The sequence below is a fragment of the Podarcis muralis genome, chromosome 8, assembly GCF_964188315.1.
Source record: "Podarcis muralis chromosome 8, rPodMur119.hap1.1, whole genome shotgun sequence".
In the NCBI taxonomy this organism is placed as follows: domain Eukaryota; kingdom Metazoa; phylum Chordata; class Lepidosauria; order Squamata; family Lacertidae; genus Podarcis; species Podarcis muralis.
Genome location: NC_135662.1, coordinates 86,680,684 through 86,694,730, shown reverse-complemented (window position 1 = coordinate 86,694,730; position 14,047 = coordinate 86,680,684). Strand labels below are relative to the sequence as shown.

General features: G+C 42.1%; 1 protein-coding gene and 2 pseudogenes across 4 annotated transcripts in view; all 3 read left to right on the top strand.

Annotated features, from left to right (window-relative positions):
* The window catches only part of LOC114601412 (protocadherin gamma-A5), a 315,625-nt gene that overhangs the window by 76,605 nt on the left and 224,973 nt on the right, over positions 1–14,047 (top strand). Inside the window, exon 1 of one of the 4 annotated variants that reach the window (XM_077933489.1) lies at positions 8,478–8,620. The exons of the other annotated variants lie outside the window; for them this stretch is intronic. Coding sequence (XP_077789615.1) covers positions 8,573–8,620 — 48 coding nt within the window. The 5' untranslated portion in view covers positions 8,478–8,572. Of the gene's footprint in view, positions 1–8,477; positions 8,621–14,047 lie in introns of those variants that run through there. 4 annotated transcript variants of the gene reach the window in all.
* LOC114601420 (protocadherin gamma-A6 pseudogene) lies at positions 1,009–8,504 on the top strand (annotated as a pseudogene).
* LOC114601115 (protocadherin gamma-A6 pseudogene) lies at positions 11,431–14,010 on the top strand (annotated as a pseudogene).

Here is a 14,047-nt window from a genome sequence, read left to right as displayed (position 1 = left end):
CGGCAGTACCAGTTGCGTTATGTGTATATTTTTGACCAATATATCAGCATATCAATATATGAGCAATATATCGTTCCGCTAAATTTCATTCACACCAGTGTGCGTGGTGTGACGCAACCATGAACATCATTGGACAACATTGCCACTATTCCACCCATAGCTGTGCTTGTATTCATTCCCCCATGTATACGGCCCCAAATTTCATCACTTTACTCCTGCTATTTTCCGATTTAAGGGAGCAGCAAATGGATTTTTTCCTGCAATTAAATAACATGGAAATGAAGTGGCTTTCATGCCATATGAAAACTTGAATATTATGCAGAAATTAATAGTTAGGGAAACATCAGGGAAATGGAGGAAACTGTTGTGTGAACTCAACCAGAGAGTGAGGAGGGAGGGAGTCTTGCCCAAGGACAACTAATGAGTTCATGGTTGAAGTTTGATTTGAACTGGGGCACTCCTGATATACATCTACTACCCAGGACAGCCCTATATGAACAATCTCCTCAAGTGTAAACAAAGAAAACATGATGGTGCAAAGTTCTAAATCTTGTGTGGGGCACCTACAAGTAGAGTAAGCTCCGCACCTCAGACCTTGGTCCTCAAATTCATGGAAGGATCTAGATTGTGTACAGATGAAATGCTGGACAGGAAAGGACTAAGAAGCACTCCATATTTCTCCTCAGGTGTTTGCTCATGTATGGACAGTGTATGCCCAAATAGGGCTTATGTGTTGTTGTTCTTTAGTCGTTTAGTTGTGTCCGACTCTTCGTGACCCCATGGACCAGAGCACGCCAGGCACTCCTGTCTTCCACTGCCTCCCGCAGTTTGGTCAGACTCATGTTTGTAGCTTTGAGAACACTGTCCAACCATCTCGTCCTCTGTCATCCCCTTCTCCTTGTGCCCTCCATCTTTCCCAACATCAGGATCTTTTCCAGGGAGTCCTCTCTTCTCATGAGGTGGCCAAAGTATTGGAGTCTCATCTTCAGGATCTGTCCTTCCAGTGAGCACTCAGGGCTGATTTCCTGAAGAATGGATACGTTTGATCTTCTTGCAGTAGGGCTTATGTAACACGTACCTAAAAATAAAAATTCAGTTTGAAGATGAACAGCCTAGAGATGTGAATGAACAAATAGGAGCTGAGAAGAGTGAAGTGCCAGAGGTAACAAGGATGTACTGGTGGTTTACTAGTGTTGTTTCTCCATCAAGAAAAAATCTATTGAATATTCCCATAGAAAAGCCAGCAGAAAAAATTCCAGAGAAAGATCCATAACATTTATTCCAGAATTTCCAGTAATGGGGTAGGGCAGGAACTCTAAACACACTTGTCTTTCCTGCTCCTTTTCAATTTGATTACAGCAACAAAAGTCATCACTCTTTTTTATCCTTAGTGGGTAAATTCTAAGGAAAAGGAATAGTTATCCTAGCTATATCTGCATATAATAGCAGTAGTACAGTGAAATGGTGTTTATTTAATTTTCAAAAGTGAAGTTTTTGCAGTTTGGGCTTGAGCCTCTGGGTGTCACTATTCACCAGAACGGAGGAGAAATGTGAAATCCTGCCCAATCAAAGTTGCCTTTCCGTTAAACACAAACACAAAATATCTGAAGGAACAAGCTGCTTGTCAGTGTAAAGAAGAAATGGAAGTGAATTTTCCTTAGAAAAATATTGGATACAGCATCATTTGAATCAGAATTTAAGGGTCTTTAACCTGCTGCAAGGATGGAAGGAATTCAGAGGCTGTGGAATTGCAGAAAGGGAATCTTCCAGTGCCTTTTCATGATGTTTTCTTGGAAGGCAGTTTCTGGGCAGATCCACTACTCTATTCCAGAAGAGATGCACAAAGGCTCTTCCGTGGGGAATATTGCAAAGGACCTGGGAATGGATGGCAAGCAGCTCCCAAACCATGGACTCCGCATTGTATACCCTGTAGGTATGATTCAATACTTTTCTTTGAATGCCAACAATGGCCATTTGCAGATATCTGAGAGAATTGATAGAGAGGAAATTTGTGGAGAAGCAGAGAAATGTATGTTGAAATTTCAGATTCTTGTTGAAAGCAAATTGAAGCTTTATGGAATTGAAGTGGAAATTACGGATATAAATGATAATGCTCCCCACTTCCCTCTATGGGAACAGGAGCTGGAAATCAATGAGGCATCTATGCATGGATTCCAGATCCCTCTACCCAAAGCTCAAGATCCAGATTGGGGGATAAATTCAGTGCAGAGCTACCAACTCACAGGCAGCAGCCATTTTGCTTTGCATGTGCAAACAGAAGAAAATGGTGTCAGACTTGCTGAACTTGTGTTGGAAAAATCACTGGACAGAGAGGAACAATCAGCTTACGATTTGCTCCTCATAGCTACTGATGGAGGTGATCCCATCAGATCTGGTACATTACAAATCCACATTGCTGTCCTTGATGCAAATGACAATGCACCAGTTTTCAGCCAACCTCTCTATGAAGTGAGTGTCAATGAGAATATCCCCAAGTGGTGCACACTTTTGACAGCGAGAGCAACTGATATGGATGAAGGAATCAATGGAGACATTAGATACTCTTTCCAACAAATCACAAAGCGAGACTCCCAAATGTTTCTCTTAAATTCCACAACAGGTGAAATCATCCTTATTGGGAATCTTGATTATGAGGAATCATCTTTATATGCATTTGAGATACAAGCCAAAGATGGAGGAGGCCTGAGTGACAGATCAAAAGTTGTAATATCAGTTACGGATCTGAATGACAATGCACCTGAATTATCAGTTAACTTTGCCACAAACACCATACTGGAAAGTTCACCATCCCAAACGGTAATTGCCATTTTAAATGTCCAAGACCGAGATTCAGGAATCAATGGGGAAATCACATGTTCAATCCCTAGCAACTTCCCTTTCCAGCTAAAAAAGTCCATGGATAACTTTTACAGTTTGGTGACTGATGGTGCCCTTGACAGGGAACAGGTGTCAGTCTTTAATATTACTGTCACTGTTATTGACCATGGAGTCCCCCCTCTTTCTACAGTCACAGTTATCACACTTCATGTTTTAGACACAAATGACAACCCACCCCTCTTTGAAAAAACAGACTATACTTTTTATTTTGTTGAGAATAACCAAAGAGGAGCGATGGTCTCTTCCTTAAGAGCAAATGATCTTGACTGGGAAGAAAATGCCAGAATAACATATTCCATCATTGATGACCAAAGAAGTGACTCCCGCCTCTCCTCCTACCTCTCCATTAACTCTGAGACGGGGGTTATATATGCTCTGACCTCCTTTGATTATGAAGAGTTTCGAGACATTCGGTTCCGTGTAAAGGCTCAGGATGGAGGCTCTCCATCACTCAGCTCCAACGTCTCAGTGACTCTCTTCATCCTGGACCAGAATGACAATGCTCCCCAAATCCTTTACCCCTCCCCTCCCACTGATGGCTCCACAGGGATAGAGCTGGCCCCTCGCTCCTCAGAGCCAGGCTACCTGGTCACTAAAGTGGTGGCCGTGGATGCAGACTCTGGCCAGAATGCCTGGCTCTCCTACCAGCTGATCAAGGCCACTGAGCCAGGGCTCTTCACTCTGGGGCTCCACACAGGAGAGATCAGGACGGCCCGCTTCTTTCTGGAGAAAGATGCCCTCAAGCAAAGCCTGGTGGTTTTAGTCAAGGACAATGGGCAGCCACCTCTCTCTGCTTCAGCCACTCTGACTGTGGTTCTGGCTGACACCATCCCTGCAATCCTCTCAGACCTGAGCAGCATCTCAGCTCCTGTAGAGCCTCCATCTGACCTCACCTTCTACCTGGTCCTTGCAGTGGCTTTTGTATCCTGCTTGTTCTTCATCTTCCTCCTTGTGTTACTGGTCATCAAGTTGCACAGATGGAGAAATTCTCATCTGCTTGAGACGAGTGTGAATTTCAGTGGTGCTCCTATCTCACAGTTTGTGGGGATTGACGGAGTCCGAGCATTTCTGCACTCCTACTGCCAGGAGGTTTCTCTCACTACAGACTCTAGAAAGGCAAATTATTCCAATACTCTGAGCAATAAAGAAGCTTGTGAGGCAAAGGATCCAATCCTACCTGGTGAAGATTTAAACTTGAACAATGAAGGCTTAATCGTAGTCCAGGTGAGCAAACAATTTTAGATTAACATGCTTTTTTGTTTTGTTAATATCAGAATATATTTCCCATTTACCTCTGGTTTCTCATTATATTCACAACTATGTCAGTCTTTCTATTACTTTCCGCTCCCCCTTCTTTTAGTTATTACTTTATATGTGATCCTTCTGTGAAGTATCTTCTTTCAACAAATCATCATATTGATGCATCAGATGATCTGTCTTTGTCTCTTACTTTGGACTGCTGGTGGAGGCTCACAGAATCTTGTGCACATCTATAAAAAAACATAGTTCACTACATATTGAAACTATCATGTATAGGAGATGAATAGGAGACGGCTAGGCTCATCCTATTTTCATGTGCAGTAGGTGAGTTCCTGTGAGATTGATTCTGAATTTTTTTAGCTTTGAATGTTGTATTTGGCTTTTATTTCATATTTTTATTACACTTCCAAATAGTGGGTGGTTTAAAAAACCTGTATCAATAAGTGTATAAATGCGAGCCCTCACCTGCCTTGATACTGATAAGTTTTAGTCATGCCGCCTCAATGAAAACTAGGGCCTAGTATCCTATGACAAGTTCTCATTCCCATCTTTCCACCAATAACTTCTTTCCACTACATACCAAACTGCCCATCAATAAGCTGATACTGAGATTCTCATTGCCACAAGACTTCTTTTTTTAAGAAAAGTAATAATGAATTTACTTAACTCTTTTATTGGCTGAAATATTTTGGCTGTTTGTATATTTTAGTATGATAAAATGAGGAGATTCAATGGTGAGGGGACTCTGGAAATATATTTACAAGCAATTGTATTGTAAGATTAGTTGCATAATGCTCCTTTGTAACTTGCAACCTTCACCCGCTATTGAACTACAGCAGCAATAAACAAATGGTTTGGGGGGTTGTATTTTCTACTCTATTGAGATTTCTAGTGTAAGGTAGAGGTAGAATTTTGAACCCAGGATAAGGTGTCATGTGTTGCCTTCTCTCTGTAAACTGAATGAAAACAGCTTCAGCTGACGGTGTGTTCTTCTAGGTAGTTTCACACTCCTACAATGGGTACATCAATGGAAAAGTTTATTTACTCCTTTGTAATGTAACTGTAAGCTGGTTTGATTCCAGAGCTCTTTGGTGAAATTTTGCTGGCATTTTTCTATTTTAAAAAATGCTATCATTGCTGGAGTTGTAAACACCCTACAATGGCAAAAATTGAAATTTGGGGAAGTTGTTTGGGTGACGATATCTGGCAATGTCCTTGAAGGACTATCCTGAAGTTCTACTAATGTGTGAATTGGACAATGCAAAGTATGCTGGGAGGATGCTTGGATTCCCACAAAATTGTTTGATGTTTAAGAGAAAGTGGGAATTATTTAGGGATTACAGTATTTGAATACCAGACAAAAATAGTGCTAAAAAAAGTTGCTTTTCCTTATTGTAAATATAAGTGGCAAATCCTCTTGATCACATTAATAAAATGCACACATCACTGTGTGGGTCAACCTAAAATTATCACAAACTGAACCTCTGACGGGAATACGTATTAAAAATTCACTTGTGATAATTTCCTAATATTATTTAGATTTTATTAATGCACATTAAACATGGAAGAAAGAAATTTGGAACTCTGGTCTCATTGACCTGCATACTGAAAAGAGTTCTTAATGGAGTGAATAACTATAAGGTCTGATCAATAATCCATTGAGGGGGGTACAACTTGAAAACAATGGTAAAGGGATAAATTAAAAGCAGTTCTCTACATTAGAAATTATATACTATGTACCATAATTGAAATGGCAAATACAGTTCCCCATGTGGACTCAGAGTGTCACTGTTGGACAACGTGGGAGCAGCCATGGCTCAGCATTTGTGAGGCTCTTGGAGCAGTCTCTCTCTCTCTCTTAACACTTCAGCTGAGCAGAAAGGAAAAGCTTTTCTTTTAAAAGCTGCTCAAGAAAGGAAAGCTCTCAGTTTCCCAAGAATCAGCTCAAAAGACCAATATTTCTATTATCTCACATAAGTGTACTGGGAGTCTTGCAAACTATACTGAAAGAAGGAAGAAATCAGAAAATGCAATGGATGTGATGGAAGTAAAGCAGGCAGAGAGAACAAGAAAGATCACCAGGAGGCAAGTACTGTTTCTGTTCATATTCTGGTCTGTGTTCTGCTGCCAGGTGTTGTCTGAGAAGGTTCAGTATTCAGTTCCAGAGGAAGCAGAGCAGGGCTCCTTTGTGGGGAACCTAGTTAAAGATCTGGGGTTGGATGTCAGAGAGCTGTCAAAGCGCAAGCTTGGTATTTCTTCAGAAAAGCAATTCTTTGATTTGAATGAACAAAATGGCAACCTGTATGTGAATGAGAGGATAGACCGGGAAGAGATTTGTGGTAAATCATCTACTTGTGTGCTCAAATTAGAAGTTGTGGCACACAATCCTTTGAATATTTTCCACATAAATATTTTTATCCAGGACATTAATGATAATGCCCCACATTTCCAGAATGAAAATATTGAGCTTAAATTTAGTGAATCTACTCTGCCAGGAACTCGATTTGCTCTTGGAAATGCTGAAGATGATGATATCGGAATGAACTCCCTCCAGAATTATCAATTGAGCTCAACTCCATATTTCAAACTAGAAATTCAAACTGGCAATGATGGCGGCAAATATGCAGAATTAATATTACAGAAACAACTGGACAGGGAAAAGGAACACACACACCAAATGGTCCTTACAGCCATGGATGGTGGAGAACCTCCAAAAACCGGAACAGCCAAAATATTGGTAACAGTTATTGATATTAATGACAATGCTCCTGTTTTCACCCAGACAATATATAAAGTGAGCCTGAAGGAGAGTGCACCCAAAGGAACCTCTGTGCTTCAAGTCAAAGCATCTGACAGTGATGAAGGGTCATATGCTGAGATCACTTACACTTTCAGTGACATCCCGAAAACAGCCAAGCAGAAATTTCATCTGGATCCCAGAGACGGAACAGTTACACTCATAGAAAGTGTTGATTTTGAAGAAAGTCAATATTATGTGATGATAATTCAGGCAAGTGATGGCGGAGGATTGGCTGCACATTGCAAAGTGGAGATTGAGGTTCTTGATGAGAATGACAATGCTCCAGATGTGATCCTTACATCCGTGTCCAGCCCAGTTCCAGAAGATGTCACTTCTGGAGCTGTGATTGCTCTCATTAAAGTTCAGGACAGGGATTCTGGGGATAATGGAGAAGTCACCTGTCACCTGAAGGAACTTGTACCTTTCCTGATAGTATCATCTTCAGATAATTACTTCAAGCTCCTCATAGATGGTGCCCTTGACAGAGAAAGGACTCCCGAGTATAATATTACAATCACAGCCACAGACAAAGGCACACCTCCACTCTCCACACACAAAACCATATCAATACAGATCTCAGATATCAATGATAACCCACCAGCCTTTGAAACATCTTCCTACACTGCCTACGTTCCAGAGAACAACCCATCTGGAGCTTCAATTTTCCACATCAAGGCCTCAGACACAGATCTGGATCGCAATGCCAGAATCACTTACTCCATCCTTAACAGCAACATCAAGGACCTGCCTCTCTCCTCCTATGTCTCCATTAACTCTGAGACTGGGATCATCTATGCCCAACGCTCCTTTGACTATGAGCAATTCAGGGAATTTCAGATTCAAGTGAAGGCCCAAGATGGAGGTTCTCCACCACTCAATAGCAGTGCCACAGTGACAGTATGTGTTTTGGATCGAAATGATAATGCTCCGCAGATCCTGTACCCCTCACAATCAACAGAGGGCTCACCTTTCTTTGAGATGGTGCCTCGGTCAGCTGAGTCTGGTTATCTGGTGACGAAGGTGGTGGCCGTGGACTCTGATTCGGGACACAATGCCTGGCTCTCCTTCCATCTCCTGCAGGCCACAGAGCCCTCACTCTTCAGCATTGGCTCCCACACAGGAGAGGTGCAAACAGTCCGAGCATTACTTGAGAGAGATGCTGTGAAGCAGAGGCTGGTCATCCTGGTGAAGGACAATGGGCATCCTCCTCTCTCAGCCACCACAACTTTGAGTCTGGTGCTTGCTGAGAACTTCCAGGAGGCTCTCCCAGAAATGAACTCCCAACCAAATGACTCGGAGTATCAGTCTGATCTACAGTTTTATTTGGTATTGGCCTTGACCTTGGTGTCCTTTCTGTTCCTGGTGACGGTGATTCTGACCATTCTGATGAAGCTTCGAAGGTCAAGGAACCCCACTTTCCTTCAGTGCTTTATTCCTGACCCCCATTCAAAGGCTGGTGCCATATTCCCACCCAATTATGAGGATGGAACTTTGCCTTATTCCTACCAGGTCTGTCTGTCCTCTGAATCCAGGAGGAATGAGTTGACTTTCCTGCAGCCCACTGTCCAAATAGCAGAGAACATCCTTTGTAATGGCAACTCTGACATTTCTTTGATGGTCAGTGGAGGCAATTTAAATTCTGAAGAGGAAAATGACAGCACGGTGAGTTCTTTTTCCTGCACTATATAGTAAGCTGACTTATCCAATATGTTTATTTTATTGAATTTATTTGTTCTTATTGCAAACGTAAGAATATTATATTTCAAGCAAGCATCACCCTATAATAACAGAGGCTGTCAAAGCACAGTATGAGTTAAAGAGTATCATACACCAGTGGGGTTTTTTTTTGTTTTTGTTTTTGCAGAGTTTTTTTATTCATGTCTGTTGGTTTCCTCTACTGTGTTTGAGTAGCCTTTTATGGCTCATATATTTAGGAGAAGTAAAGGTGGGAGATTACCAGATAACAGAATGAATATTCTTTATTTAGAAAATATAGTATTTACATATCTTTTTTGATATTTAATATATGCTGTAAGTTGGACATATGTTCATATGAATTCACTTCCAATAGAAATAATTCAAAAAGGTCAAACTTTCCGTTGGATGTGCCTTTGGAAACACTTAAAGTTGCTCTTAGAATTGTAGCCAAGATGCATGCCGACTGATGATAATTTTTTATATATAAAGGCAGTGCTTTTTTTCCTGGGGATACTCAAGTGTATGCAGTACCGGCACCTTTTTATTGTCAAATGTTAAAAGTGTGGCACTTATTGTAACAACTTCATGGTGAGTACCAACACCTTTCCCCCCCCCCCCATAATAACTTATAATAACTAGATGATTATATGTTTTAACTTCATGCTTGAGATCCGCCATTACGCCGTTTGGAGTTTGGGCCTCCCAACAGCCACTCTGAAGAGGTCAAACTTAAAGCTCAAGAAAATGCTCAGCCAACTTCAGTTTGTTTTTGGAATGAGGCTTTGAGAAGCACCCTAAATAAATGAAAGATTGTTCACACTTACCTAGGAGCAAGTCCCATTGAATTCCTCCTCTTGCTGAAGGGAAGGGCATCTTTGCCCACATGTAATTGAAGATGAGGCGGTTTAGACTAGGCCCAAGCTCTGTCTTGTGGGGAAGCCTTCTTTGGATCAGGCTGAAGTAGGCTGTTGGACCGACTTCCTCCCAGTCCCGTCAGAGAGTCCATCCACCTAGGATTAGCTGGTAAGTCTTTTGGGTGGCCAGGAGGCATGTCCCTATTTTCATCGGAGAAATGTTGGAAGGTACATGATCATTTGATCAGATTGATCACAGTGGAAGGATCTTGTTACCTGCATGGCACTGCCTTAACTGTGGGGCAGATGTGGGGAAAGCTTACTGGAGACACTCACTAAGGAAATGGAGGAACCATGGGCCTTGAGTGGAGGAGGTCTTGATCCCAGATGTTTAATGGCCTGTGACAACCAATGGCAAGAGCAGCCTCTTCTGGTCCACAAGTGGGCAGCAAATGGATCAGCCTTAGGACCGAACCAAAGATCCAAGTCGGAGTAGAGCTGCCTAAAGGAGGCAGACAAGGCAAGATGGCCTTTCAGTTTAGAAGCAGGTACCTACTCCTGGGGTGAATGTGACATACAGTTGTAACCTTTCTTTAAATCAACATTCGATTCTTTACATTTACTTTCTTGGTTGAAGAGAGACAACTTAAATTGGTTAATGAATATCAGCTGACACAACAATTCCACTTCTCTGAAAATAATGAAGACACTTAAGTGTGAAGACATAGGAACCTGGGACACCAAATGGGAATGCAGAGGTGTCCAAGAAACAGATGCAAGTTGGAGAGAGAAAGGAATCTAGAGGAAACCTATATGAGCCTACCTGAGCACTGACATCTGCTTCGAAGGCTCTCCTCTGGGTGCCCTCATCTTCAAAGAGTAGGTGAGCTGTGACAGAAGAGAAAGGCTTTTAGGAGAGGCACAAATCTTTGAAGACTTGCCTATATATAAATAGTGCCAAATTAAGACTTAATTTTATGAAGCTTTTTCTTTAATTGCTCACCACTTTTAATTACTGCTACGCCCCCACCCCACAAAAAGAAAAATTGCTCTTGTTAAGGTAGAGGGAATGGAAATTTTACCAAAGTGTTTAGGGGAGTTTTCATTTACCTTACTTAACTTTATGAGGTGGTTGAAGGTTCTCGCCCCCTTTTTTCTTGCTTTTTCACATTTTTTTTTAAAAAATTGCACACTGCTAGCAGTAGTGCAAGGCTCTCTTTGCCACTTCCCATCAGCTGCACTTCCTGGAATGCCTTGGGGAGGTGATGCTACATCATTTCATGTATCACCTATGGCACTGCAGGAAGTGTGGCCGGAGGGAATTGTCATAACGCACTCTCCAGTTTCTTATAGGAGGCACTTCTTGGAATGCCTTGGGAATGGCACAACGCTATGTTGCATTCCATCACTCCCAAAAAGTCCAGCCGCTGAGAAGCTGTGGAGAGAGAGCCTCAACACTACTGTGCCCAGTGTGGAGTTGTTGTTTTAAGTTCAAAAACAAAAATAAAAAGAGAAAACCCTAGGCCACCTAAGTGTAAGATAATCAGCAATCCCCTTCCCCCATTAAAAAAATGCAAACAATTTCCCCCCATTTTTAATATAGGAACAGACACTAATTTGTTAGTCCGCTATATTGTTGGCAACATCTGAGGACACCTGAACCTTAGAAAACAACATCACCATTCATATATATTACTGTACACCTTGCACACAGAACTGTTTGTCCTGGAAAATAATGGTAATTGAATAGCAGCGATGTAGTCCTGTAACGTTGAATCAAATAACCTCTGCATAAACAGCAGAAAAAAAATCATGATGAAAAGCAGAATGATTACAACTCTAGTGTGAAGCACCTGCATTTTCTCACTGTGACTCTGGGTGTCGCTGTTCACCAATCCAGCAGACTAACACATGGAGTGATCCAGCCTGCCCATTATTGCAGATAGGCTGGGATGGAACTGACAGTTCAGGGAACAAAATGATGCAGGTTTTGCTTTAAAAATAAAAAAGACAGATAAAAGCTATTTGAACAAGAACTAGTAGTATTCTTTTTCGTGGAAGGAAATGGAAGAAAAACAGAGGCCTTGGAGTTACAAAGAAATAATCATACAATGCCTTGTAATGGTGAATATTTGGAAGGCAGTTTCTGGACAGATCCACTACTCCATTCCAGAGGAGATGCAGAAAAGCTCATTTGTGGGGAATATTGCAAAGGACCTGGGGATAGATCGGAAGCAGCTTTTGGACCATGGACTCCGCATTGTAACTAGTACAGGTATGATTCAGTATTTTGAACTGAATTTCAATACTGGCCATTTACAAACCTCTGAGAGAATAGACAGAGAGAAAATCTGTGGAAGGGCAGAAATGTGCATCTTAAAATTTCAAGTTATTGCTGAGAGCAACTTAAAGCTTTATGTTGTTGAAGTAGAAATCATGGATATAAATGATAATGCTCCCTTCTTTCTGCTGAAGGAATGGGAACTAAAAATCAGTGAATTGTCTACACCTGGATCCCACTTCCCTCTTCCTGAAGCTCAGGATCCGGATCTGGGGATAAATTCAATACAGAACTACCAACTCACAGGCAGTAGCCATTTTTCTTTGCATGTAAAAACAGGACAGAACGGTGTCAGACGTGCTGAGTTGTTATTGGAGAAACCTCTGGACAGGGAAGAGCAACCAGATTATGATCTACTCCTCACAGCTTCTGATGGGGGTCATCCCATCAAGTCTGGCACAGTGCAAATCCACATCATTGTTCTTGATGCAAATGACAATGCACCAATTTTCAGCCAACCTGTCTATGAAGTGAGTGTCAATGAGAATATTCCCAAGGGATCCACACTTTCTACAGTGAGAGCGACTGATATGGATGAAGGAATCAATGGAGATATAAAATACTCTATCCAACAAATCACAAAAAGGGACTCCCAAATGTTTCTGTTAAATTCCACAACTGGCGAAATCATCCTTACTGGGAATCTTGATTTTGAGGAATCATCCTTATATGAATTTGAGGTGCAAGCCATGGATGGGGGCGGTCTAAGTGACAGATCAAAGGTTGTGATCCTTGTTACAGACTTGAATGACAACGCACCTGAAATAACAATAACTTTTGAACTCAACTCTCTCCCTGAGAATTCACAAACTGGAACTGCCATTGCCATTTTAAATGTCCAAGACAAAGATTCAGGAGTCAATGGGGAGGTTATGTGTTCAATTCCCAATAGCTTTCCTTTCCAACTAAAGAAAACAATGGACAATTTTTACACTTTAGTGACAGACAGAGCCCTTGATAGGGAACAAGTGACGACCTATGATATCCCTGTTACAGCAACTGATAATGGGACTCCAACATTATCAACCTCTGCAATTATTTCACTGCAGCTGTTAGACACAAATGACAACCCCCCATTCTTTTTACAGTCAGCCTACACCTCTTATCTCCTAGAAAATAATCCAAGAGGAGCCTCAGTCTTTTCCCTGAAAGCAAGTGATCCAGACTGGGAAGAGAATTCCAGAATAGTATATTCCATCACTGAAAGTCTGATCAGCACATCCCCTCTCTCCTCATACCTCTCCATTAATTCTGAAACTGGGGTTGTTTATGCCTTGACCTCCTTTGATTATGAAGAGTTTCAGGAAATTAAGTTCCTAGTCAAGGCCCAGGATGGAGGCTCTCCACCACTCAGCTCCAACATCTCAGTGACTCTCTTCATTCTGGACCAGAATGACAATGCTCCCCAAATCCTTTACCCCTCCCCTCCCACTGACGGCTCCACAGGGATAGAGTTGGCCCCTCGCTCCTCTGAGCCAGGCTACCTGGTCACTAAGGTGGTGGCCGTGGATGCGGACTCTGGCCAGAATGCCTGGCTCTCCTACCAGCTGATCAAGGCCACTGAGCCAGGGCTCTTCACTCTGGGGCTCCACACGGGAGAGATCAGGACAGCCCGCTTCTTTCTGGAGAAAGATGCCCTCAAGCAAAGCCTGGTGGTTTTAGTCAAGGACAATGGGCAGCCTCCAATGTCAGCTTCAGTCACTGTCACTGTGGTCTTGGCTGACAGCATCCCTGACATGCTGACTGATCTGAGCAGCGTCCCAGTATCTGAAGACCCTCAGTCAGATCTCACCTTCTACTTGGTGACTGCAGTGGCTTTTGTCTCCTGCTTGTTCCTCGCCTTCCTCCTTGTGTTACTGGCACTCAAACTTCGCAGGTGGAAAAATTCTCAACTATGTGACAATGGAAGTGTGCATTTTGATGGTGCTCCCATCTCCCAGTTTGTGGGGATTGATGGAGTCCGAGCATTTCTTCAGTCTTATTGCCATGAGGTTTCACTGACTTCAGGCACTCGGAAAAGTCAGATCCTTTTTCCAATCGGAAGTTGTACCAATACTCTGACACCACAACAGGCTCCTGATAAGCCAGGCCCTTTGTTAGTTATAGGTGATTCTAACACAGTTACGGAGGAGGCAGCAATTCATCAGGTGAGTACATAAATGTCAAGACTTTGGTTTCCTTTATTCAATATTCAGT